The sequence below is a fragment of the Neophocaena asiaeorientalis genome, unplaced genomic scaffold, assembly GCF_003031525.2.
Source record: "Neophocaena asiaeorientalis asiaeorientalis breed wild unplaced genomic scaffold, Neophocaena_asiaeorientalis_V1.1 scaffold703, whole genome shotgun sequence".
NCBI classification, from domain to species: Eukaryota; Metazoa; Chordata; class Mammalia; order Artiodactyla; family Phocoenidae; genus Neophocaena; species Neophocaena asiaeorientalis.
The window spans coordinates 3,613,223-3,640,985 of record NW_020174434.1 but is presented as its reverse complement, the minus strand read 5'-3'; the positions used below and the strand labels follow the sequence as shown (position 1 = coordinate 3,640,985).

Below are 27,763 nucleotides of genomic sequence, written 5' to 3'. Positions count from 1 at the left end.
GGGAAATAATTCGTTATATGGGGATAGATTCATGCGATGAGATCTTTCAGTGTTTTAAAATGAATTTTACCAAGATTGTTTAGTGACTGGAAAACACATCATGTTAATTTTCAGAAGTGTGTATCGTGAGGAACATGATAATTTACAAAGGCATTGGAAAATAAATGATCTATGCCAGATGCTGAAATGACTATAGAAGGAAAGAATGCGGGTCACCTTAATTTTCCTCCTTATATGTATAGATCTATTTACTAATAATAGTATTAACAACAACAATTTACATAGCAGGAATCTTTCTAAATATTACGTATCTGTCATGATTCCCTTTTTTGTATGGGAGAAGGTAAAACTCTGAGGCACAAGAATTTAACTTATTTACCAAGGGGACACAGCTAGTGCCTGCTAGTATAGGAAGGAAACACAGCTAGTACATGCTAGCACATAGGAGGGAAACACAGATCGTGCCTGCTAGTACATAGGAAGGAAACAGCTAGTACATACTCAAGTCAGAATTTGAACTCCATGATCTGGTCCTGGAGCCCTGCTCAAACCTGATGGAACAGCTCAAGTAACTATTTTTGAAATGGATCTGTTTTTCTCCCATTATCAGTTCACGAAATGTTGATTTTTCTCTCTTGTAACTCAGAAGTCATTTTTCTCTCGTATAATTTCTGTGCCATCTTTTTCACGTGAACCAAGTCTGTTCCTAATAATCTTGATACAGGAAACGATGCACCTTTGCTTGCATTGGTGCCTCAGCTCTGCGGGTCATAGGATTCCATTAGGGCATCGTTCCACCTCTGAAGCCCCCCAGTCCTGTTTAATAATATCATGTTTTTCTAAAAATGTACACTCTCCTCTTCCTTTCATCCTGTGCATCAGCGTTTTATTGACCTGTGTCTTAAGTAGATTCTGGCAGCTCTGAATCTTCACTTGGCTTCCAAATTGGCCTGATTTACCACCACTCAGTGAAGAGTTTAAGAACCAGGCCCTACTTTTACTCCATCATTCGTGTTTCATAAGATACTTTTAATCTTATCGTAATAATGATTTCAATTTGAAGAATATAACAGTAACCTGTTGTCAGATACGTTCATTTGCTTTTAAATTACTGTATTGCTGTAATATTTTAAAATTTATATGACTTAAATACTTTAGATACTTGCTGTCTTCACAAAATTAATGAATTAATTTCATTAAGATAACAAGCCAAGCATTTCCACTCAAAATATGTCAAATTCAAATAGAAAAAATTACTTACATATTCTTATGGCATGCTGAGACCATATAGTACAGCACAGCTGTTTCATTCCTGAGATATAGGTCTTAAATTTGCTGCAGAAAAATATTTTAGAATGAACCTTCTCTCTCAATGATAATTAATATTTGATGGTTAATTGAGTCTTTAAGAGCTGCCCTTTGGAGAGAAAGCAAAAATTATTTTAGTGAGAAACACACTTGATTAAAAGTTGACAGATATGACACTTCTGTAGAGTATGTGAACATAGTTTGTGCAAAGCTGCCTGTGTTTGCTTAAATTACTTTCCTGAGATGCACTTGTCATTGATCCCCGTAACCTTGGTGACCTGTTGATAGGTCGCCTCCCAAAAAACCCCCAGCACACCTGCTGTGCTGGGTTTCCGGTGGCGTCTTGTCCATGCGCACCTGCTCTGTCCAGGGCTTCATGCAGGACAGTCCGACTGTCCAGGAAGGGCCGGGCCCCTGAAAGGTTCAGGGGCAGCTTGACAGGAGGCATTTTCAAAGAAAATTAGAACTGGAAATGCCGTAAAAGCTGAAGTTCTGTTACAAAAATATTTTAGTTCTGGGTCTATTTTAAAAAGAATTGGGGGGACTTCCCTGGTGGTCCAGTGGCTAAGACTGCGCTCCCAATGCAGGGGGCCCAGGTTCGATCCCTGGTCAGGGAACAAGATCCCACAAGCTGCAACTAAGACCCGGTGCAGCCAATTAAATAAATATTTTTTTAAAAAACAGTTATTTCCAAAAAAATAAAATAAAATAAATTAAGAATTGGGAAGAAGAGGATGCCTCTGAAGCCTCCACAGGGGCCCAAGGCACTTGTTTTCCGTTTCCGAGCGAAATTACCACCATCAGGAGGTGGCCGGTGAGAAGCCAACACCGAAAGTGTTCAGGACTGACGCCCAGCAAAGCGTATTAAGGCCGCTTTATCGGGGCCGCGGCCCGGCTGCCACCGGCCTCACGGCTTCCGTGGGACAGAGCGAGACTGTGCACTTTCTCCTTAGGAGCTTGGTGGTCCCCCCGAAGCTCTTCCCTGATACGAAGTCCCCCCACTTGCTGGGCCCGAGGCGCCTTCGCTCTGCTGCCCCCGCAGCTGTCGCCCTTAGGCCTCTGGTCTCAGTGGGTCATCCGCCAGGCTGTTCCGGACGCCGGGGACACGGCCGGCCTGTCCCAGCGCCCCAGGGCCCAGCTCACGGGAGGAGGGAGCAGGGCCAGTGCTCCCCGGGACCCTCCGTCCCCAGCTCCCCACCGGTGGTCCTCAGGTGATGCCTCTGGCTGTCGGTGTGGACGGCCAGCTTGGGTTCGGCCGTGGCCCGGGTCAGCCGGCCCTCTCTGGGCACCCCAGCATCAGCCGGCGACACCTGCACATCCAGTTGGCGACACTGCAGGCAGCCCAGGCTCCCGGCCCGAGGCCCTGTGGGACAGTCTGCTTGCGAGGGTTCCTCGCTGGAGATTTTCAGTAAGAATCCCTGTGTCCTAATGTGTGAAAGACTGTTTCCCCAGCAGAGCGAGTGACTGGCCGGGGAGATGGATTCGTAGCCCCTGGGACGCTTGGGAAGTACACCCAGTGCCGGCCGCTTGGCCTGCACGGACCCTGGGTTCTGTGTGGCCGGGCAGCTCCCCAGGAAAGGCCAGGATGTGTCCCTGGTGCTGACCCTGAGAGCAGCGGCACAGGGTGGCCGCCCAGGCGCGGTGGAGGGCCGTCCCTTCCTCACTGACTCCAGAGCCTCTTGGAAAGTGACGAGAAGACAAACGAGGGGCAGGGGCAGGCAGGGAGGCTGCTTCCCCAGGCCCGGGCCTCCTTTCCTGTCCCGCCTCACGCGTGACCCTGCAGCCCCTGGGAGCAGGCGAGGCCCCAGGGCTGGAAGGTGGGTCTCGTCCCTCTGATGTCACCAGTATGGTCCCTTCACTCCCCACCTGCCTCAGAGATGGATGTTTCATTGTTGCAGTGATGGAAAGACAGAAACATGTAGGAGGCCCTTCAGGGTGATGCACTAGGTGTCTCTTCCTGCAGCGTTGCTTGTCTCTCCTGAAAAAATGTCTTCATAACAAAGTCACCTCCGGCACTGGGAGCTGTGAATACGTTGCCACTCTGAGGGTCGTCAGGAGAAACTTCACCATACAGGTGAGCATCGTTCAGCATGTCAGAGGAAGTGACTGTTTACATGGATCACTTACCCCACGCTGCATGAGAATAGAAGCCTTATCGTCTTCTCAAGCTTCTAGATATTTAACAGAAATGTAAAGGGAACACTAGCGTGGACGCCCTGCAGCTCTGGCTGGCGTCTGTGACGTTAGAGAGAAGAGCTCAGGTTAGACTAAGTTCAACGGCCATGGGGGGTGAGTAACTCAGAGAACTAACTGTACCCTGAGGATCCAGAGTTTTCTTCTTGGGCAAAATTTTCCAAGTATGTCTCATCCAAGAGACATTTCTTGAGTGTGTAAATAGGACAGTTTTATTGGTAAATTTACAGATTTAAATTCAGAGAACTCGAAGCACAGAGTAGTGAATGCTCTCTAAATGAGTCCTTCCTCCAAGCCGGGCTCCGGGCGCGTGTGCCGATGGACGCCAGGCTGGACCTGCCGGAGGCCGACCCACCCGGGCCCCTAGGGCTTGAACCGCACCAGGGGCTTTTGAAATACTTTTGGCAGAGATGATCACGTCCTGACAGACGCTTTGGTCCCCTGTGATTTGGGTTCCGCGACAGTGTTTCAGGTCGTGGGACCGTCACACCCGTGAGGACCTGGCTCAGATACAGTGACCGTCTCAGTGCAAACCAGGGATGAGGTTCTGGTGGAAGAAAGTCTTCTCTGCACAAAACTCACTGGCTTCATCTCATGGACCTGCGGCTGCCTTCACTGCACAGCAAACACGGACACAAACCCAGACCGTTCCCAGGAGACTGGCATGCGGATTGAAAATTGTTAAATCTGTGGCTTTGTGGAATGTATGTATTTTAAAACGCCTGTAAAATATTGACCAATAATTTATTTAATTTAGAAAATTGCAAGAATTCTGGACTAAAAGTCAAATTTTGTAGGAATCCTGGGTCCCTTCACTGAGCCTCTTTTAACCCTCGTTGATTTTCATGTAAAAAGGGGCTTAGATACACTTTCACTGCTGCCTTACAGTGCTGTTATATTAAATATTTGTTTGTTTTGTGTTCAAAGGCTAAGACCCCAGGCTGCGCCTGGGATCAAGCCCCGCCGAGCCCCAAGTACCCTTCTTCCTGGGGGGGCGGCCGGGGGGCTGCGGTCCTCGGGCCGAGCAGGGCTGTGGCGGGAGTGCGGCTCGGGGCCGGGACGGGCAGGCTATGGGGCAGCGGCAGGTGGCTTAGAAGGTAAGGAACGGGGCCTGGACCGTCACACACACCAGAGATGAAAGCACAAGGAGGGTGATTTCTGGAGTAAAAATTACCGCGGGGAAGTCATGACAGAGCGCTGAAGGAGAAATTACAGTGGAGACACAGCGTGACCACCAACTCTTTCCCCGGAATGAGCGCAAGGCCCGCCGTATGTCAGCGTGATTACAGTTTTTTAAAATAAGAAATACAGAAGCATCGCCTGTGAATACTGTTCCAAAGGGGCCATCCTACTGCAGTCGGAATAATCCGCCATAGAAACGTTACGCTCTCATCCCAAATTAGATACTGACAGTAAAATTAATTATATAATTATAAAGAATCTTCCCGTAAAGAAAAACTGTTCTCTTAAGAATATGCTGGGAAACTCTGAGCTAACTGCTCAGTCTATTGCGTCTGCCTTTCTGTCCTAAATCTCTGAGTCCTGAAAAAAAATAGTATTTCTTGTTTTATTGTTTTTGACAGTTCAGGTTTAAAATTCCAATCTAGTATCTGGGTCAACATCCAAAATGCAGTGTGACTGTTTCATATCCAATTTTAGGTCTTTCTAGTTGGGGAAAAAAATAATCTGTTTTCTCAGATGATGTTGGATTTTTTTTTCAATTTTTTATAAAGTATAGATTTGGTGCATCTTGTTTCCCTCAAGAAAAGAAGTGTTTATAAAAGTTCTATATAAATAATTTTGTTCTAATCAATCTCACTTTTAAAAACACTAACTTTATGGTACATGGTCAATAATGTAGTAAGGCAGGGAGTATTTTCAGAATGTGTCTGTTTGGGGGATGGTGATGGAGAGTAAATTTGGATGCATCTACCAAAGACAAGGTGGGGCTGCGTATCGATTTTGAGGTCACTCACTGCAGTTTCCGTAGTCGAGCTCCGACTCCCAGCTCACACAAGGAAGAGCCACGTTCCGAGGCATTTACTCGGTGCGGACGCACTTTCCCCCCAGGGTTTCTGGTTTCTCAGCTCTGAAATGAATACGTGGACGAGATTATTTCCGGAGCAGGTCCTGGTTCTCTCTGCCGCTGTGATCCCCTTTATCGATGTTACCACATCGCTAGGTGATTTCTGTTCCCCTGGTTCTCCTTCCTCTAAAAGATACTAAAGGATCTTGTGGGGGCGGAGGACCCTGATAAAATAAGCCAGGTCTAAATGGTAACGCCAGCTTCTTTAGTGCAGGAGATCTGGGGCCACAGGAGTAGGGGCAGCATTGCTCCAAGGCGAAGACGGCCTGGAAGGATGCCCCAAGGCGAAGACGGCCTGGAAGGGTGCCCGCCCGTGAATAAGGCTGGTGGGGAGACGCCCCCCCTGGGGCCGCCTGATGCTGAGGGGCGGAGCCAGCCTGCCCTGCTGGACTCGTCGTTTTTGTGCAAAGTCCGAGCAGGTGAAGGGGTCTCGGGCATGGGGGTCGCAGCGTCTGGGCGACGTGAGACCCATGGGGGAGGCAGAGTTCATGCTGAAGGGGCAGGCGTGGGGCACAGGACCAAGGACAGAGGGGGAGCTGGAGGGCAGTGGGGTGCTCTGCCCGCTTGTCCCTCAGCAGGCGTGTGGGGCAGCCCCGGACTCCTTAGCCCCTGTTTCCCGTGAACCTGGGACCCCGCGTCCCCGTCGGTCCCTGAATCAGGCCTGGCGACTCAGAGCCGGCATGCCACATCCCCTTGGTGTCGCAGTCCAGTGGGAAGACCCAGGGCTCCAGGAGGTGTCCCTGCCGCACCCCAGGCCCCACCGGCCGCTGCTGGCTCGTCCGCTCTTCGTCCTGAGACGGACCGACACGAGGATGCAGAGGTTTACCCCTTTGGACACCAGGTCTCGGGAAGGACTGTCAGTGGACGAAAACTCTGAGCTGCGCTGGATTTCTCCAGAAGCGCAGAATTGACTCTCCCAGGGGAAGGTGAAAAGCCGGCGTGTCCGTGGGTTCCCAGCACTTCTCCGAGGGGCTGGACCCCACTTGGCGGCACAGGGAGTTGCAGTTCATTCCATGAAGACAGTCAGGGCCTGCAGCCCACCGCCCGTTTCCCGGGAAGCGCGGTGTGCGGGGTCGCTGACCGAACTTCTCCCGACTCCGCTAAAATGACTCAAGACGTGGAAACGAAAGGGCCGCAGGGAAAACGGACTCGTGGCTCACAGAAGCCGGACCTGCCGTGTTCGGGGAGCTGGTGCAGGCGCGGGGCTCGGGCTGCCGTCCACAACCGCGGGCGGCCGGCATGCTCGGGCCGGAAGGGCGGCAGCCTCTCCACGGGGCCGGTTACTGTTTCATGAGGCAGCAGACGGCGGTTTGCACTTCCCGCCACATCACCTGTCACCCTCTCCTCTTTAGAGGCCAAAATGCCCAGAAAATCAAAGGGGGAGAGGGCAGGTGGGGCTGTTACCTGGGCCCCGGAGCTGGCCTGGCGGGGTGGCAGCAGGGCCCGGGGGCTGCCGTGCAGGGCTGTCCCCTCCCTGGGTGTCCTGCCTGCTGCTCACAGACCCCGGCAGCACCCTCAGTGGTCTCACCCTGTGACCGCATAAGGCCATGAAGTTCACATAACTCTCACGAAGTTCAAGTATCGGGGTAATTGGGACTTTTCACAGAAATCCTTCCTTCTTAGGACTTACTAGATGCTTAGAGATTTCAGATCCCCTCTAAGTCCTGAAGTCCTTGCAGGGATAGCTGTCATCTTGGACAGTGGTTTACAGTTCTGGTCACTTCCAACTAAGGCACCCTCACAGAGTTCTGTATCTGTTTGCAATACTGAAATACTGTTCTTTGCCATTATTGTACCATAGTAGAGTCTTAAATTATATAGGAAATAGGCCCGTCCTCCAGCAAAATCTATAAAGGTAGAAAGTACAGACTGCGGCCCACAGGCATGTGTGTCTGCTGGGTAGACACCTTGTTTGAATTGAACGTGACGTGGTAAATATTTAGCTACTTGCTAGTTTTTGAGTCTTTCCCTTAGGTTTAATAATTGTCTTTATTGATCAAAACTTTTAGAAGGGAATAGAAGTCACATTATTGGGCTTATCGAAAAACAACATCTGGGCATTACAGCATGCCATGAAGAAGGACCTTCTGAGAGCCATGCAGAATAAAGCCGGGGTTTGGAATTTCCTGTCTGCTGTCTGTGTCACTGAAGGCTTCATGTCACATTCTCAGCATCTCCTGTGAGCAGTCAATTCATAATGTTTGCACTGTGCTAGGTCAGAATATCCGAAATCCAGACCTTCAGTAATACCACCAAATACCTGCTGTCCATTCTAGTGACTTACTAGTTAATTTCATGGAAATAAGCATTCTTATTATTATTTTATTATTATTATTACATGGCTGTGGAATGTAACCTATGAGCCCAACCTGCAAATTATCAAGCTGGATACAGAGAGCACACGAACAAACACAAATTACATAATACTCCCTTCTCATATGAAGCCATTCTTGATAATCATTTTAGCCATCATGTTTTATTCTAAGTATTTTTTAAAACTGCAGTTGATACAGGCACACCTCACTTTATTTTGCTTTGCAGATTCTGGGTTGTTTACAAGTTGAAGGTTTGTGGCAACCCCACCCAAGCAAGTCTGTCCGTGCCATTTTTGCAACAGCATTTTCTCACTTCATGTCTTTGTGTCACATTTTGGTAATTCTCTCAATATTGTAGACTTTTTCATTTGTATTGTTTGTTATGGTCATCTGTGATGGGTGGTCCTTGAGGTTACTGCTGTAATTGTGGGGGGCAGGGTCACAAACCTCACCCATATGACAGTGAACTTAATCGATAGATGTGTGTGTGCTGACTGTTCCACCAACTGGCCATCTCCCCATCTCTCCCTCTCCTCGGGCCTCCCTATTCCCTGAGACACAATATTGAAATTAGGTCAATTCATAACCCTACAGTGGCCCCTAAGTGTTCGAGTGGAAGGAAGAGTCACATGTCTCTCACTTTAAATGGCTGAGCTTAGTGAGGAAGGCATGTCAAAAGAAGCCGAGATAGGCTGAAAGCTTGGCTTCTTGCACCAAAGAGTTAGGCAAGCTGTGAATGCAAAGGAAAGTTCTTGAAGGAAATTACAAGTGCTACTCTAGTGAACACACAAATGATAAGGAAGTGAAACAGCCTGATTGCTGATACGGAGAAGATGTGAGTGGTCTGGATAGAAGATCAAACCAGCCACAACATTCCCTTAAGCCAAAGCTAAATCCAGAGTAAGGCCCTAACTCTCTTCAATTCTGTGAAAGCTGAGGCAGGTGAGGAAACTGCCGAAGAAAAGTTTGAAGCTAGCAGAGGTTGGTTCGCGAGGCTTAAGGAAAGATGCCATGTCCCCATAACATCACAAGTGCAAGGCGAAGCAGCAAGTGCTGATGTAGAAGCCGCAGTAAGTTAACCAGAAAATCTAGCTAAGATAATTAATGAAGGTGGCTACACTAAACAACAGGTATTCAATGTAGAGAAACAGCCTTCTGTAAGAAGAAGATGCCATCTAGGACTTTCATAGCTGAAGAGGACAAGTCAATACCTGGCTTCAAAGCTTCAAAGGACAGGCTGACTCTCGTCAGGGGCTGAAACGGCGGGTGACTTTCAGTTGAAGCCAGTGCTCATTTACCATCTGAAAATCCCAGGGCCCTTGAGAATTATGCTAAACCTACTCTGCCTGTGCTCTGTAAATGGAACAAAGCCTGAATGACAGCACATCTGTTTACAGCATGGTTTACTGAATGTTCTAAGTCCACTGGTGAGACCTACTGCTCAGACAAAAAGTTTCCTTTCAACATATTACTGCTCACTGACAATGTACCTGGTCACCCAAGAGCTCTGATGGAGATGAACAGCAGAATTCATGTTGTTTTCAGGCCTGCTAACACCCATCCATTCTGCCCATGGATCAAGGAGTAATTTCAACTTTCAAGTTTTCTTATTTAAGAAGTACATTTCATAAAGCTATAGCTGCCATATACAGTGATTCCTCTGATGGGTAACGTCAATTGAAAACGATCTGGAAAGAGTCACCATTCTAGATGCCATTAAGAACATCTGTGATTCCTGGGAAGAGGTCAAAATTTCAACATTAACAGGAGTTTGGAAGAACTGTTCCAAAACTGTTTATAAAATTCTCCTGTTCTGGGGAGAATCAGTGAACACCCAAAGGATAAGACGAAGATGCACCACGAAAAACCAACCCAGTATATCTCCTGCAAAAATAAATATCCTGTTACACTGAAAAAATAAGGCATTTGTTCTCAGGTGCTGGGCAGCTGGCAGTTCCACACAGTGACCCTTGAAAAGAGAGAGCATCACAAGTTAAGTACCACCTGGGGACAGTGGAACTCAAACATAGTGCATGGTCCTGCTGCACTGAGAAGCAAAGATAAGGATGTAGGGCTTCTGAATCAGCTAGAATCTGGGCGACAAGGCACCACAGAGTCATAACCCAAAGGAGGTGGCAGAGGGGGAGTCAGAAGATTTGGGGTGTTGGGCCTCTCCCTGGCTGAATGTAGGATACCCATGCACAGGGAAATACTGTCAGTGCCCACCCAGGAAAGGCTGCTGAGGGGTAGGAGCAAACGAAGATGCTAGAGGTCAAGCAGTGGTGATGAAATTGCATATCCCCTTTGCCCAGAATGGGGAAGATTTACACACCCCCCCATGGACATGGCAGCTGAAACCCCAGAAAGGCTACACCTTTATTGCTGAGACCACATTAAACCTGTCTTAACAGAGTCCAAAACCAAGCTTTGAAAACATCTGCAGAGACAACAGAGTTTGGGGCTGATTCCTCTAAGTTACAGAGTTTAGTAAACAGCTTAGATTTTCCAAAAACCCACCTCAACAAAGCTTAAAACTTCCTAATTTTAAGGTGCTTAAATAACTGAACTGTCTGTTGAAAAAAAATCAGCTCTGGGCTTCCCTGGTGGCGCAGTGGTTGAGAGTCTGCCTGCCGATGCAGGGGACACAGGTTCGTGCCCTGGTCCGGGAAGATCCCACATGCCGCAGAGTGGCTGGGCCCGTGAGCCATGGCCGCTGAGCCTGCGCGTCTGGAGCCTGTGCTCCGCAACGGGAGAGGCCACAACAGTGAGAGGCCCGCGTACCACAAAAAAAAAAAAAAAATCAGCTCTTTAGAGGAAGATAATATAATCCATAGTCCCTGCCTTAGGTTACAATGTCCAGTATGCAATCAAAAATTACTAGTGATGCAAAGAAGCAAGACAGTGATACAAAGCTAAGAAAAACTCAGTCAGTAGAAATAGACCCCACATGATGTTGTATTTAGCCAACAAAGACCTTAACACAATAGTTATTGATACCTTCAAGGCCTTGAGGAAAATATGGTTTTAATGGTTGAACAGATAGGAACTCTCAGTAAAGAAATTGAGATTTCAAAAATGAAACAAATGATAATTGTAGAACTGAAAGTGCAATAACTAGAATTTTAAGAAAAGAAAAAAATCTACCAGATAGGCTTCATATGAATTAAAGATGGCATAAGGCCTGGCAGTAAACTTGGAGACACACCAACAGAAATCTGCCCATCTGAAGAACAGGAAAAAGACTGAAAAACAAGGGAGCACCAGTGACCTGTGGCATAACTCAGTGGACCAAGGCTATGTGTACTTGGAGTCCAGAAGGAAAATGGGAACGAGGACAAAGCTGTATGAATACAAAGAAAACTATACATCAGCAGATCCCAGTCAAACTGTTGAAAGTCAAAGAAGAGAAAATCTAGGTAGAAGCCAGATTTTTAAAAAAGATATATTATGTACGTAGGAACAGAGAAATGAATGAATATCTATTTAGAATTCTATATCCAGGGGAAAATATTCTTCAAAAGTGAGGGGATACAAACATTTCAAAAGAAACTTAAGCTGAGAGAAAATATCACCAGCAGACCTGCACTACCCAAGATACTAAAAGATGCTCTTCAGGCTGAAAGGACAAGACACCAGATGGAGACTTACACATACAGGAAGAAGTAAAGAGCAGCATAAATGGTAAATAAGTGGGTGTGTGTATAAAATATCTATTTTCCTTATCATAATTTCCTTTAATTATATATACTTCAGAGGACAAAATTATAAGACAGTAAAATGGAGTTGATAATGTATGTTGAAGTAAAAGATGTAGCAAGAATAGCACAAAAGATGGGGTCAGGTAAATTGAATTATTCTGCTGTAAAGTTCTTGTATTTGTGACATGAGATGTAGGAACAGTGATGTGTCAGATGGGAAGTTTGCAGTGATACAATATAATAAATATGCATTGATAAATTAAGAATATGTATTATGATTCCTACAACTAATGAGAAGATAAAAGAGAATAATGAAAAAAAATTGATCAACCCCTTAAAAAGAGTATGTTCAACAGAGCAGAAAAATCAAGAGTAACAAATAGGAATTAAAAAATAATTAAACCTAGTGACATAAGAATTACAATAAATGTAAATGGACTAAATGTTCCAATTAAAAGGTACAAGTTGTCAGACTGGATTTCATAAAAGGAAAGGCCCAACTCTATGCTTTCTACTGAAATTATAATTTAAACATAAAGATGCAAATAGGTGGTGATTAAAAGAGTGGAGAACATATATTTTATAAACAGAAACCGAATAATTGTGGCTATATTAGTATCTGACAAAGTAGTCTTTAAGGCAATGAGTGTACAAAGAGGAATGTTGCATTATGATTAAAAGACCAATTCATCAGGAAAATATAATAATCCTGGATGGAGTTTGCACTTAGTAACAGAGCTTCCAAATATAAGAACCAAACCTGGCAGAAATGGCAGAAACAGACAAACTCACAGTCATACTTGGAGATTTTGATACTCTTTGCTCAGAAGTTGATGGGACAAGTAGACAAAACATCAGTAAGGAGATAGAGGATGTAACCAACCTTATGAGTCAACTAACTGACTCACAGCATACTGTGTCCAAAGTCTGTAGAATCAACGTTCCTTTCAAGTGAACATGGAACATTCATCAAGATGGATCACATGCAAGGCCATGAAAGACTGTTCAGGGCAACAAAGGTTTATAGAAAACTTAAGTATTCTGTAATTGGTGAATCCTGTCAAAGAAATAATATGTCAATTTCACAGACACTTTCAGAAAATAGAAGATTTGATGCATCCCAGCTAACTCTATGAGGCCAGAATAATTTTACGAGAATCTTTCAAAGGCGTTACGTGTAAAGAATATTACAGACCAATGACCCTCATAAGCGTAGATGCAAAAATCTTCAAATATATGAACAAATCGAAGGAAGAATAATGTGTCGTGAGCAAATGAGGTTTATCTGAGGAATGCAAGCTTGGCACCCTAATTTAACTGATAACCCAGCACTTTTATTTATATTGTTCTTAAACTGGGAATGATTCAGATCTCCTTCAACAGGTGAGTGGATAAAGACATCCTGGCACATGCAGACAGTAGACTACTACTCAGGGATGAAAATGAATAATCTGCTGGAATACGCAGTAATGAGGATCCTCTCACAGACCTCCTGCCGAGAGAAGGCAGCCTCACACACAAGTATGTCCTGTAGGATTCTAGGCATAGAAGACCCAAAGTCATCTATAGTGACAGAAGTCAGATCAGTGGCTGCCCTGTGCAGGAGGGGAGATGCCTATACACAGGCGCAGGGAACTTTTCTTGGTGGCTGGGGTGGAATTATTCTGTATCATAATTTAGGGCTTGGTTGCGTGAGGTGGATACATTTGTCAAAACTCATCAAACTGTGCACCTAAATCAGTACATGTCATTATACGTAATTGACACCTCAATATAGCTCAGTTAAAAATAGAAGAATAAAGTGGAAAGTCCTCAACCATTCAAAGTAGAAATGTGGCAATACCTAAAAAGTTGGCTTCAAATTTCTTAGTTAAACATCAAGTACTGAACAGTGAACATTTTTCATGAAAAAGATGACTTGAAGACGTATCCCAGCACCCAAGAAATGAGACAGGTGAGGAGAGGAAGATACACAGGTAGAACGTTTGAGAACAAGAAGGTCCACCCTCACTAGTCTGCCGCTTGTATTTGTGACGTCAGGGAAGGCGTGATCGTGGCTGTAGTGCAGCATCCCTGGCTGACACTCCTTCAGAATCCTCTGGTGTGTAGCCCTGTGCAGGCAGTGGGTTCCACGAGGTGCGTCCCGTCGTGCTAGGGATCCCAAAAATCAGGTGAGATGCTGTCCCACGAGGTAGAACCTCCACTGAGCCATCTCAACTCTGAATCTCCAGCTCAAAGAAACTAAAGTGTCCTAGAGTAAACGGTTCTGTGAGTTGATGGGTCACATATAAATGTTTTAGAACCAGGACGGCCTTCTTTTCCTCACTCCTCTGACACCCTTGACTGCGTCATACATCATATGGAAGGAAACACGACTTGTCCCTCCTCCTCTAAAATCGATGTCTTGGGTGGTGGGTAGTAGTAGATGGTGTCGTAAGACCTGAGTTTCCTGGGCTGTGCGGCACGACCGGGAGAGCTGACGGGTACAACCCACGGCGTTTCGGTTCAGCTGGGGGGACCACGCCTCACGATCTCTGCAAGCTCTAAAGCTGAGGTACCATTTCGGGCTGAAATGAGAATTATGATCCGCTTCCTGCGGGTGATGGGCTCCCCTCAGACGCGGACTTGCACGCACAGGGGAAGCCTGCCCAGCCCTTGAGCGGCCCCAGCCTTGACCACAGGTTCTGGAAGGTCTGTCTGGGCACAACTTTACTGGTGTCCCATCAGGTGCGGGAGCTCCGGGCTCCCGCAGTGCTGGGGCCCCCAGTCTGTTTTCCCCCAGACCCAGGGGCTCGCAGCTGCAGAGGGCAGGCAGCTAGTGTCCTGCAGCCCATGGCAGGAGTCCAGGGATGGAGCAAGCTTGGAGGGGACCCCAGCCAGGCTCCTCCTCCTTTCCCAGGCATCCCCTGAACCCACCATCAAGGAAGCCATGTGAGCATCACAGAAACCCCCACTGATCCACGGAGACCTGGTGTCCTCCTTCAGCCTCAAGGTTCTCAGGATTATACAAAGTATTTTTCCAGAGGAAACACTGGTCAAATCTGACATGAAACTCTGGGCTTGTCAGTGGCCCCTGAGGTAGAAGCTTTCTAAAGCAGAGGGAACAAAAAGCTTCCTTTAAAAAGTTGTAGTCTGTTGCTAAAATGTGCCCCATAAGTTATGAAATGCAACCTGGTTTTATAAAGGAAAAAATTGTTTTCCTTAGTGGGGAATCGCTTTTTATCCTACATTTTGAAAAGCAAATTTAAAATGACTTTATTTAATAACCATGTTCTTGTGCTCATTTAAATACTGCTCATTATATACGGAATCCATTATGACATTTTAAGTGGTGGTTTTGCAGGATTATTCTCATAACTCTGACTGTTGATGCCTGTTGTCGCTTACAAGTTTGAATCAGTGAGAGCAGCAAACCGCATTCAAAGAAAATGCACAAAAACGTTATTCCTGATGAACTCTGATACCTTAAATGGAGTGTTGTGAATGCAAATAACAGTGATAAAACTCAGTGAAAACTGGTAACTGAAGACATGCCGCAACGTATAATAAATCATGGCGAATTCTTACACGCAGCAGCAGTACATGTAGGCAGACGGGTATCTCAGTAAAGCCAGTATGAAATCCATAGAAAGTAATAAATCTGTAGGCCTTCCCGTGCTGTGTCATGTGTACACCAAAAGCAAATATTCTAGCGGACACTAGAACATAATGCAAAAAGATGACAATAAATGAACATTAATAAAATCTAGTTTAATCTTCTAATGTTACATTAACTTTGCTTTTGAGCTATTGGCCGTGGAATTAATAAATTTAAATAACGTTATGAGGACAACCCAAACCCAGCCTCTGGTTGCTTGGAATCCAGGCATTGGTAGGGCTGCTCCTTCCAAAGGCTCCCGAGGAGGGTCCTTCCTGCCCCCTCCCGCTCTTGGTTGGCGCCTCCCACCACGGCATCCTGGTCGTTCGGCCATGTGGCTTCCGTCTCCGCCTCTGCCTTTACGAGGCCCTGCTCCCTCCTGTCTGGGTTCCCCTGTATCCCTCTGGTAAGGATAGATGCCACAGCATTGAGGGCGCCCAAATAGTCCAGGTACATACCCTAAATTTAATCACACACGCGGGGACCCTTTGTCCAAATAAGGTACCAGGTCCCGGGATTAGGCCCCGATGTGTTTTATCCAGGGGTGGCCGCTGTTCGGCCTGAGACAGTCAGACACTAGACTCGTTGGGAGTTTGGCCTGGAAGGAATCCTCACCGTAAGAGCGGTTTCAGGTCTTGTTGGAGTCTTAGAGTGGAGGTGGGTCCACAGCATTCTAGCACCGCGCGTCCCACGCAGCCTTAGCCGTCCCAGTAAGAGCCCGTTTCCAGCGCTCACCATTGCCGCCCTGCAGGCCCTGCTTTCCTCAGCGAGACCCTTCCCGCATTCCCGACGGCCCCTGTCAGGACAGCACAGAAGTGGCCTCCCTGAGCTGGGGGCCTTTCCAGCGCTCCCAGGCAGATCCAGCTTTGCCGTCCTAACTAGTGCGTCTGTTTGCCTGTGCCCCGGGGACTTGCACCGTGCTTTGGCTGCCCGTCCCTGAGCTAGAAGGTGCTGAGAAAATCCGCCCTTGTGGCTGGAAGCCATGGCTGCCACGAGGATGCTTCCTTGTGAAGGAAGCCGGCATCCCGTGAGGCGCGGCCGCGCGGGCCGGGGCTGTCTTCTCTGAGGGGGCGAGACGGGCCAGCGTACGACCCTGTGACTAACTGGGCGCGCGAGGCGTCCTGTCTGGCGACCTGGCTGTTCGCGTGGCTTCATTCAGGCATTCAAGCGTCTTCCTCTTCCCTGCAGGCCCCGCCGAGGAGGGACCGGGCCACCCCTCCCCACGGGCTCCCTCTCTGCTCACCTTGGACAGACAGTGGGGCCTTCGCCACTGATGAACAGGCAGGGTCTTGTGACCTAGGCACCCGTTAGCGTGTCGTCAATATTATTATGTATTAAACTCGCTCTGATTTGACCTTCCAGGTGGACGCGGTCGTTCACAGCCTTCCTGGACTCAGAGCCTTCGTCGTGTCCCTCAGGTTCCTTCCAGCTTTAGCCTGTTTCCCCGTCCCCTTCCCTGGGACTTTTCTGTCTTTGGAGCAGTGTGCTGTGTAAAAAATAGAGGAAGAAAATCGTTTACGTCGAAATAGAAGAGCCGTTCTTTCTTTCCAGAGCTTTGAGAAAATGATCACACGTGCTTTTGCAGCAGCTGAAATGTGTCTCATTTGCATTTGGGGGACGTGATGTCTGGGCCCGTCGGGGCCTCCCCCTGTATCTGGTGCCTCCGCCTGATTCTGTGACCGTTGATTCTCGTCTGTTTTGCGCAGGCTCCGTCCTCGCCTTCTTCGCCCGTCGCTGATGAGCCAAAATATGAGAAGCGCTGGCTGGACGCCGTGTCCCTCCCTCTGTCCATGGCTCGGGTCTCACGGTGCAGAGCTGCAGCACAAAAAGTAAGGTGCGTGACCGATGTCTGGAGTGGGAAGCGCCGATAAACCCCGAGGTGCGTGTCCTTGTCTCCAGCTGGATTTAGCATTTGCAGAAATAACCATAATCATATTAAAAGTCAAGCATCATAGAAAACACTAGTCAGAGCAGGGGCTGACTTGTGGTCAGGACGGTTCTGTCCAGTGGTGACTGTGTTCATTCTTCTGAGACATAGTCATCCGAAGAAGAAATTGTATTTTCCGTTTGAGCTGTTCACAGCATTAGATTGGAAATGAGACTGTACTCTTCTCCACGTTGCATACAATTACAGAAAAGTCATTTAAACCCCACGGGCCTCCTTTTCTTCATTAATAAAATGAGAAGGTTAGACCAGCCCCAGTGTTCAATAACTGCTCACTAGTTTTCGAGCCTGGTTAATGAAGTAACTTCAGAGTTTCACCTGTAAAGGTTGTGTGTCCCTCACTGTTTTGTGGAATAAGGTAGCATTTTTCCCTCTAAGTCAGTGCAGTGTGTCATCTGTGGCCAACTGTGCTGTCCGGTCACTGTGGAAAGGCTGAGAAGTAGGTAGGTGGTGAGTTTCCTTTCGTTCTCAAGCAGGTGGGGAGAGAACCGTGTGAACGAAGGAAGAGTGCTCGTTGTCCTGGAATTGAGTACTTTCTTGATGAGACACATGTGCCCACGGAGGCCGGGTTCGTGTGGACACAAAGCCTCTGGAGAAGGCGCCCCTGGGTGGTCACACGCCCCCCCTTTGCCCTGGGAAGTGCTGTCAAATCCTAAGAGCAAACCAAAGGTTTCCGTGTCGTTTTATGGGAACAAACATACCTTATTAGCTTTGCTGACTCTCTCGTGATTTTAATGTGGGCAGGAAGATGCAAAAAGTAAAATGAATGACGAAAATTCTGCATTTCATCGAGTGTGTCTGACTCACATCAGTATTAACGTACACGTTTAGAGGGGATGCTGTCCCCTCCCCTGCCCTGTAGCCCTCTGGTCGCACATTGAAGAGGAGGGGAAGAGGACAGGAGGCCTGGGCACGTGGCCTCAAACAGCCTGAGTTACTTCTGCAGCTCCTGTGCTCTCTCCCGAGGGACCCTCGCTCTGGGGCGTGCAAGGAGCAGGTATAGGAGTCGCCAGCTCTAAACCAAACGCTTTTTAAAATCTAAAAGCCAAAGCTCTAAACTGTAGCCTGGGGAGGATTTTTAGGAGATCCTCTGAGTGGATGAAAACAAGTGGGACGAGCGTGTCAGAGGTCAGCATCCTGGGGCTTCTGTCATCGTCCAGTTGCAGGACCAAAATTTGTCACCAGCTGCTCTGCGGTTTCCTTTTTTGGAACGTGCAGTAATTCGGCCAATGATGGTTGAGGTTCCTTAGTTTTCCGAAAACGTTTCAAAAGATTCTCTAAAGAGTAGACACATATTTAAACCTAACATTTGGGGTACGTATTGAAATGATAAAACTCAGTTGTAGTGAGTATGACGGTTCCCATGTCCCGTCGCCTCCGGGGCTGCAGGGTTGTCCTCTGCCGGGGTCCTCTCGCACCTGTTCGCTGTCAGGTGGACGTTAGTGTCAGCGGTTCTTGGGCACAGTGGGAACTAAGCTTTTACATAAGTTATACATCACTATTAATGAAGGTCGAATCATTGACTGCCCAGGACAGGAAAAGATGGTTCCATAAGAATTTGGGGGAGAGCATCTTGATATGAAACGAAAACAGGCGTAAAAAGAGCACGATGCCCAGTGAGGGTGACAGCCGACGCCTTACAAAGCAGGGCTGCCCCTCGAGTGCTCACGTAGGAAAATAGACCACGTCTGCAGACTCTGGGAAGTAGCCACGAGACGTCACAGATTCCTCAGCAGAAGCTCGTGCTTTTGGCTATTAGGTAGTTGTTAGCACATTTCTCTGACACTGTGAGGAGGAAAGCGTGCTTCCTGGGGCGACTGACGGTTGTGAAGAGGGCGAGAGTTTTCTGAGCAGGACCCTCTCCGTTTTCCGTTGCTACATAACCGGTTAGTGCAAACTTAGCTTCAAAAGCGCGAGCGTGTCATCTCACAGTCTCCACGGGTCAGCTGGGCTGTGTGTGCCGGGGTCTCCAAGCCGATGCTGGGGTGTGACCGGGCTGCGCTCTCGCCTGAAGCCGGGGCCCTGCCCAAGGTTCTCACTGGTTGTTGGCAGAATTCAGGCCCTCGAGTCTGTAAGGCTGGGTTCCCCATCTCCGTGCTGGCTGTCACCCGAGTTCCAGGCCACATGTCCCCTCCCCTACAAGGCGGCAACAGATGACCTCTTGGTCATGGAATCTGACTTCCTGTGTCTGACCTTCAGACCCAGATGTGAAGGGCATGAGACCACGTCGGGACACCTGGATAATCTTCCTAATTTAAAGCCAGCTGATTTCAGGTCTGAATTACTTTTGCAGAATCCCGCCTGGCAACACCTAGCTTTGTGTCTGACAGAGGAACTGGGCGCAGCTGCCTGTGCCCTGGAGGCTGTGGTCTGAGCTTACGTGCAGGGCGTGCTCAGACCCATCTCAGGGATCTGTCCTTCAAAGACGCACTGAGCCTCGGTCTGCGCTCGGCTGTGCTTTCACGTCCCCATGACGAGTCCGGTTAGGGTCCCAGACCTGGACTGCACAAGGTACCGGCTTAGTGTGTGTATTTTAGGAAGCTGAGGGGTCGGGACCTCCTTAAGAACAAGAGAAACGTGTGCTTGCCAGACAGTCAGTCCAGCCACAAGGGAGCTTTTACGAGGCAGCCTCAGACCAGACGATCTAAAGCCTGGGGCTGTGGACTTGGGCAAGAAGAGGGGAGGCCGATGGTGTGGAGGAAAGTACAGGGTTTGGAGGGAACCATCTCTAATCCCGCATTGCCTCTGGGCCTCCTGGGGCCGCGTGACCTGCCCTCAGGGAGCCCCTTCCTGATAGCCAAGCGGGCAGGACATGATGTGAATTCTCCACCGCTTCCTAAGATGGTTTATGGAGAAAGCGTAAAATAACATGAGGTTTAAGGGAGCTTTTAAACCCCTTTAGAAGTGTGCTGCCAGGTGTGGGGTTACCGTCATTGTTAACTGTTTGTGGGCTGAGGAATATGCCTGAACGGGAGGAAGGAGACTCAGATCCGGGCGATTGCTGCAGAGTCGCAGGCTCACCGGTGCCGGCAGATTCTTCACACGAGGCGCTGCTTTCTGTGCTTCTGCTCCGATGGGCCCTTCCCAGGGCTCTTGTTCTATGTTGGCCTGAAAAAGTGTAAGGAGTCACTTATCTTCCTTTTTCCAAAGGGACGGAAGGAAACTAAAGCTTTAGTTCTATTCGTCCCACATCTTTGGTATTTGTGAAAATAACAGTGGATGACGTCTTTTCACCGACAGTAATACCCCATTTGGCTTTGGAGGAGGTCCCCTTATTTCAGAGTAAAGAGCATGGAAGGGACCAGACGGGCTTTGCAGCAGCCATACTGGAGACATATTGCAGATAAGCACATTTTCAAAAGTGATGCTACAAGTCAAAACTATCCTGCTAAATACTCTGATCTGTTTTGCAAAGGATGGCTTCATGCTTAGACACTTGTGCCAAAACCCGCTCTCCTGTAGCTGGGAGATCCTCAAAGTGCAGCTGTCTTGATGCCGGGGGTAGAGCAGAGCAAGGGAGACAGGATCCCAGGGCCGTGGGCGTCTCCACAAGAGGAAGGGCTTCTGTGGGGTGGGGTTCGTGCTGGGGGGGGACCATAGCAGGGTCAGGAGCTCAGGGTCTGCTCTGCACTGGGGGCTCGGAGAGTGGGCCCCCGGGGTCATCACTGAGTTTGACTACATCCAGGAGGATGCAGGGTGGGGTGTCTGGGAGCAGGGCCGGGCCTGTCCTGGGGGAGCACCGTCGTCAGGGTGGGATGAGGGAGGGTCTTGGTGGCTGGACATCCTTTGTGTTTCCATCTGCTCGGGCAGGATTTCGAGCCCTTTTCTGTCTTGTTCCTGGAGTTCGGGGAGAGCCCTCGCCTGCTGTGGGCGGGCTCGGAACTGTTTATGTTCAGCAGAAGAATCCCACAGCCGGTCTGGGAGCTGTCGGGTGTCAGTCTGGAATGGAGCACGACCCTGTGGCCCTTCCCCAGCCCCCGTGTCCTCCACCTGCCTTTTGTCTGTAGAAAAACTTTAGTCAAAGAATAAGTTTAATCAGATAAGTGAGAAAATGCAGAAGCAAAGGAAAACAAACAGGACAAAATAATAAGAGTCTAGTCATTAGCAGAGTCAAGGACCTTTAGTCCCTCCTCAAGGGCTATAGATCATATTCTGAGCCATATCCTGGGAGCCGTCCTGTAGACACTGAAACCCCGCCAGTGTCTGGTGGAAGAAGTGAACCCCACGATGACCAGGCTGTAGCCATGACACAAGCTGCCACAATTCGGAGACTTGGCCTCAAGGGAATGGGAACAAACCGACCCTGGAACCGAAGAGTAACTGTACTTAAGACAGTCAAGATGACGCTGGTCAGAGCACGGCAGCACCGATTTCAAGGTGACCGTCGGAGCGGGCCGTGCTGTTTCTGCAGGGAGCCCCTCCCTCCGTCTATAAAAGCTCTTGCCCACTGATTGTCAGTGGGGAATGGGGGGAAGTCGGCCTTTGGACAGGAGTCCACCCTGCCCCGAGGTTGCCAGCATCCAAAGTAAAGCCAACTTTCCTTTCCACTTTCCTGGCCTCTCTATTGGCTTTTGAGCAGCGAGCAGCCGGACCCCACTTTCAGTAACAAGGCTGCTGTCTTTCTCAACTCACTGTGTCTTTAATTTTTTCTGAAATTTCCATCGTGGGGAGAGAAGGTTAGGGCGTGTGTGCTTATTAAGAGGGAATGATGCCCTTCTAGGAATGTTCCCCAAACGTCCGGGCCCTGGCCGCGCCCTGCACACGGGGTGTGGACGGCCTGGGAGCACGAGGTGGGCCAGCTTCTCCGGGGCAGGAGCTGCCTGGTCGGCCGTGTCCGCAGAGTCGCGGGGAAGCCCGGCCTTGCGACAGGGTCATGACGGGACAGTGGCTGGGGTGCCAGCCGGGCTGTGGCCACTGCGGAGGGCAGCCTGGGGAGGAGAGCCCGCTGGGGCGGCCGTCCCGCTGTGGGTGTGGACAGAGGACGCTGCCCCCAGATGCCGGCGGAGAGAAGTGGGCCTTTCACTGCACCATGCGTTCCTGGTCCTTGATCACCGGCTTTAACCCCGGAGGCCAGCCTGCCTTCTCTGTGATCATCTCCAAACCACGGGCCACGTGAGTCGCCCCCGTGTAGACGTGCTGCCCTGGGACGGTGGCTTCTCACCATGGCCGGAAGGCACGGCAGGTCTGGATGGTCCCCGGCAGGAGTGGTGACCGTCTAGGTCGCTGTCCGGCCCTCTGGGGCGGGGGGCTGCCGGGGGTGCCGCTGCTGACACGTGGAAGCCTCAGGGCCCCTCCCTCCGCGGCTCGTGGCAAGCGCTGCCCACTTGACCGCCGAGGACCGTTCTGTAACCTCCCCTGGTCTGTGCTGCTTAGGACTCGAGCTGGGTGACCCGCACAGCCAGGCCCCTCCTGGCGCAGCCGGCGCAGAGCAGCTCTGAGTCGCCGTCTTTGGTGCAGGTGGCAGGGCTCCCGCTTCTCTTCGCTGGGTCTCACACTTGTCCCCAGCCCGCCGTCCCACGCGTGTGGTATCGAGACTTATCCTGGGAGACGCTCCTCGTCTCTGCTGGATTCGCTGCCTCAGAGAACGCTTTCTCTCTCTCTCTTTCCTGGTGCATCCAATGGCAGTTTCTCAAAGTAGCACCTCTTATCTTACCTCCGAGGATTATCCATGGTGACCGTGAGGGGACCAGAGCCCAGCTACTGAGAGATGCTGCAGAGCCTCAGCCCTCGGGTGTTCGGGCCTTTTCTTCTTATCCGAGTAGTGTTGGTGTCATCACAAGTCTTCCCCTTGGAACGTTTAATTGATTTTCCTTTCCTTTGTGTATAGAAATTTAATAGGCTCTCAAAGTTTGAAATGACAATGAATAGGAGGGCGTTTTAAGGTGGGAGAATGGCGTCGCTATAGATGAGGGGCCTCCTGTGGGCGCCCTGCGTTCCCAAGAGCATCTCCAGGGTTGGCTGTCGCCTCTCTCAGACCCTCCATCTCCATCAGCTGCTGAGGGATCACATGTCTCTGTCCTCATTTCACCAGCATCCCTATCGTCACAACAAAGCAAATGAGCTGAAGTGACAGAGTTTCCTGCTGCTGAGAGGAGAGGGCCTCAGGGACCTCGTTCTACCGGATCAAACTACCCCGGGCACAGGGAGCAGGCAGGCTGCTGTCTCTAGGAACATGTCCCATTGCTCCTTAGATACTGACCCCAGGCTTGGGGGTGTGCAGGGGAAGCCTGCTTTTTATGAATTCGACCAACTTTCTAATTACTTTTGAGGTCAGACTCTCAGAAACTGACCCAGTTCCGTCTGCATTTCCATTCCTGCCTCTACCTGGCGGGTGGTCCTGGGCATGCATGTGACTCTTGACTCTTGACCCTTGACCCCATGCCTTGCCCCGTTTGTCAGTCAGTCTGCTTCCCTCCTCTTCTGACAGCCGGAAGCCCCCTTATCCTCGTGGCCCCCGCTCTGTTCTTACCCCGAGACCACGGCTCCTTCCCCAGACTCAGGACCAGCGCTCCCAGGGCTTCCTGGTGGGGCAGTTACCAGTGGGACTGTCCAGGATGCAGGATGCTTCCAGTCATGTCTAAGGGGGTAAAATACCGTCCTGGCTGAGTGACGTCCTGGCATGGAGATTTGTTCCTTCGCTGCACTCAGCCCGGCCGCCAGACTGGTGTTGGGTCTTCGGGTTAGAGTTTGCGTTTCCAGTGTCTCCTTGAGATGCAGTGTTTCTGTCTCAGAAGAAAGATCTAAGTGATGAACACTCGAAGTGCAAAAAATGGTCATGTTACTGGAGTCGTGGAACCGTTCCAGCAGACTTAAACAAACGTGTGTTTAAAACAAAGCATCAGGTATTGAAGGAATGAACTCTGCAGAGTCCTAAAGGCAGGGAAACAAACGTGTTTAAAGCAAAGCATCAGGTATTGAAGGAATGAACTCTGCAGAGTCCTAAAGGCAGGGAAACAAACGTGTTTAAAGCAAAGCATCAGGTATTGAAGGAATGAACTCTGCAGAGTCCTAAAGGCAGAGTCTGCGTGGTTTTACTGCACAGAAGAGGTGCCGGCAGTTTTCACGAGGTGGCCTGATGTTACGGTTCAGACTGTGGGAGACCCGGCGAGTTCCGGGGTTCCAAGACTGGGTCCCGCACTGCTGCCTGGAGAACCACTCACCCTCCTGGTGTTGGCCACCTGAGCCCCGTCTAAATGTCCCCTAAGAACTTGGAAAGATTGAATCTCTACCATGGAGCTTGTCAGGAAACATTCCTTAACCACCATTCAGTGCCACGTGCTACAGAGGGGAAGAAACCTCCTTTCTGTCATCCAAGTGTTGATATTCTAGCAAACAATTAAGTTGGAAGAAAAATTTAGATGTCCAAAAGCTGTGAGGTGTTACAGCGCAAGGGTGGGAAGGACCGTCGGACCTGGAGGACGCAGGTTGTTCGAAGGGCCTTTGGGAAGGAGAGACGCAGCTCTGAAGGACGCAGAGCACGCGCGGATGTGACGAGCAGGGGTCGCTGGCAGGGGGGCCACGTGCACGTGTGTGTGGACACGGGTGTGCGCATGTGTGCGCGCATATACATATGTATATACACTCACACATTTATACACATATCCATAGGGTTCACAGCTAAAAACATTACTTCTGGCTAATTTGGGAAATACAAATGTGTGGGGAAAATGTTAATACGTTAAAATTCTACCACGAGATAAAGCTACGTTATCACCTTAACGTATGTTTGTCTGGACTTTTCTATGGAGAGAGAACATTGTGGATGGGTGTCTGGACGTTGGGATTTAATGAGACTTTTGTCCTGTCGGTGTGCATAGTGCGTACCCACTATTCCTTTATAATGAGACCAGGGGCTTATTTTTCTTTTAAAACATATTTTTGGGACTGCTCTGGTGTTGTTACGCATACATCGTTATTCACATTACCCATCATTTCATTAGAATAGGTAGTATGGTAAGATTATGGAATGAAAAGGTTAAAACGTTTTAAGGCCTTTAAGACATTTTGTCAAACATCTAATTTACCACCAGAAAGTTCATCCCCATGTCCATTTCTCTTGAATAAGTTCTTAAGTTAGCTTCCTATGGAATAAATAAGAAAATATGTTTAAAAATCAATTTATTATGCAAATAAAACTGAAGGTTGAAAAGTGAGAAAGTATTAACCAAGGAATCCATTGCCTGACACCAAACTTGCCTATTTCACAAACATCCATGGATTCAGTTGCTTTCAGGGTCTAACAGGCTCTTCGTTTAGATGAAAACAACAAGGGTCAAGTAGTTAGAAGTATGGATTTGAATGTAGAAATAAAGGCTAATGAGCACGGGGAAACTGGAGGGCTGTGTGGATAAAATGTGCATTTTTCAAGGAAGGAATTTTTACTCAGAGCACTCCCCAGTGCAGATTACAGCCTTTCAGGAAGTTCATGTATTTTCACCCAGTAATTCAGATTTTCCTAGTAGATAAATCAGCAGACGTAGAAGTAGGAACTGGTTGTAGTGTTTGCTCCACATGGCACCTGCTGCAATGTTATGCTGGATCAAAGGTCACTCCCATTAGAATGGCCCCCCGTCGACTTTGAAGGGGGTATCCAGGGATTTGAAAGGTTTGCTTCATGGAAGTGAAAGCCTTGGAGGGCTGATTAATGCCTCCTGGACACAGAAATCCTGAGGGAAAGACAAAATGCAGAGAGAGATGCAGTGTCTGTTATGTCTGATTTCCTTATTCATAGGATAAAGCTGCAGGTTCCATTATTCAAAACGGTTGTAAAAAGAAAACGTCAAGACTTAGAAGTGCCAGTGATTTTAGCCACCTACGAATCTTTTAGAATGTGTTTTATTTTTATAGACAATAAAGATATTTCTAGTATTTTGAATTTGTTCAAAGCAGTTTCAATCATTATGTAAAGGGGAATTTTCAAATGCATGATTAATTGTTCAAACATGAAGAATTTAAGAATATAAGGAAGATGATTGTACAGGTTCTGCAAACATCTCTGACAAGCACAGGGCCTGGGCTCTCTGTCCCATTTGCTGCCTGTCCCCGTGCATTGAATACATGTATAATATTCTTGTATTTATGTGCACGTGTGCCGGCTGCAGCGCTGTCGCTCCACCTACCTCGTCGACCTGTCCCCACGGCCCAGCGAGCGGTCCTTCAGTTGCCTGCTTTCAGATGAGGAGGCCGCGCCCCTGGCCGGGCTGGGAGGACAGCGGTTTCTATATCAGCGGGCAGTGGGCATGGGAGGTGGGAGCCTTTTCCACCGTGCTGGGTTTTCTCCAGCACTTATTGACGCGACAGGTATTCTAGCATGCCTGCTCCGTGCAGCTCTGCCGTAGATGTTGCAGGCTGAGGGTGTGCAATGAGCAAACCCAGGAGTCCGTGCTCTCTGGAAGCTTCCCGTCCGGCAGGAAATGCAGGCAGGAAACAGGCATAAGCTCAGACCAGCAGGGAGACCTAGGTGAGGTGGTTTTACCTCCGCTTTCTTTCAGTGGGACCCCTGGGAGGGGCTCCGCCATCTGGCTCCGGCGCCGCCCACATGGGACCCTCCGCCCTCACACCTCTCAAGCCCCTGCTCCATGATGGGCAAGGGGCTCGGAGGACTCGGACCTGGTCTCAGGATGGTGATCGGGGTGACAGAGGAGGACAAGTTGGCCTACGGGGCAGCACGAAGGAGAAGTTATCTTTCTTTCCTGGACTTGCTGGACTTTTGTTGTGCCTGGAATCTTCCAGGAATAGTGACTTTTTAATAAACAAACTGATACAGGGAGAAGGGTGCCTGCATTTAAATTGGGTCTCTTTGTTACTGTTTAATATGGAGTCTTTAGAGATGCCGCTGCATGGTGGGGAAGCAGAAAGAAAATATTTCTCTGGCTTCCATGAAAAGATAACACACATGCCACAGAGGCAGGCTTGAAATGTGACATGTGAATGGCAGTTGGGAGATTTTTTTCAAATTCTGAGGAATATGCATGTTTTTCTCTCATTTTGTCTGGTGAATGTTCGTAACTCTCTATGTGAGTAAAATAAACAGACACCGACCCTTCAGCTTCCAGAGCAGGGGGGCTTCAAGTTCACCAGAGCAGAGATGCTGTGTGCAGTCAGTCCTCCCTGGATGCTGTCCAGGTGTAAAGGGTCAGGATTGGCCGGAACCTGGGGGCCTGGATGGCCGTGAGCCGTGACTCGTGGGTAAGAGGTTCCGTGGGTCATTTTGGAAGCTCGAGTGTTTTCGTTCCTTAAAAAACACACAACGTGTTAAAAAGATGATTTATAAACTTTGAGTTCTTTTTCTCCAGTGTCGAAGCTTTGAGGGGCAATTAAGGATGCTCGGTACCTGGAGCCCGATTTGGGTCATGCTGGAGTTCCACGGCACAGCTGAGGTCGGTGTGGGAAGATTGTGTGTTGCCATAGGATGCGGACGTGGGATGCAGACAGATGTCCAGCGTTAGGCCTGTAAAATAACTGAGATGAGCTGTGAGGTCACCGGCAGCCTCCAGCAGCTGGCCTGGTAAAGGCACTGATGCAGAGCGTCTCAGGAGGGACTGTGGGAGGGTCTGGGCAGGGCTGGGGGGCTGGCGTCTG

The 27,763-nt window shown here is 48.9% G+C and overlaps 1 protein-coding gene across 1 annotated transcript in view; it reads left to right on the top strand.

Moving 5' to 3' along the window:
* The window catches only part of SNTG2 (syntrophin gamma 2), a gene marked incomplete at its 5' end in the record, with an annotated part of 196,702 nt that overhangs the window by 111,662 nt on the left and 57,277 nt on the right, over nt 1-27,763 (top strand). The window contains one exon of the mRNA XM_024756919.1: nt 16,944-17,071. Within this exon, the coding sequence (XP_024612687.1) occupies nt 16,944-17,071 (128 nt within the window). The remainder of the gene's footprint in view (nt 1-16,943; nt 17,072-27,763) is intronic.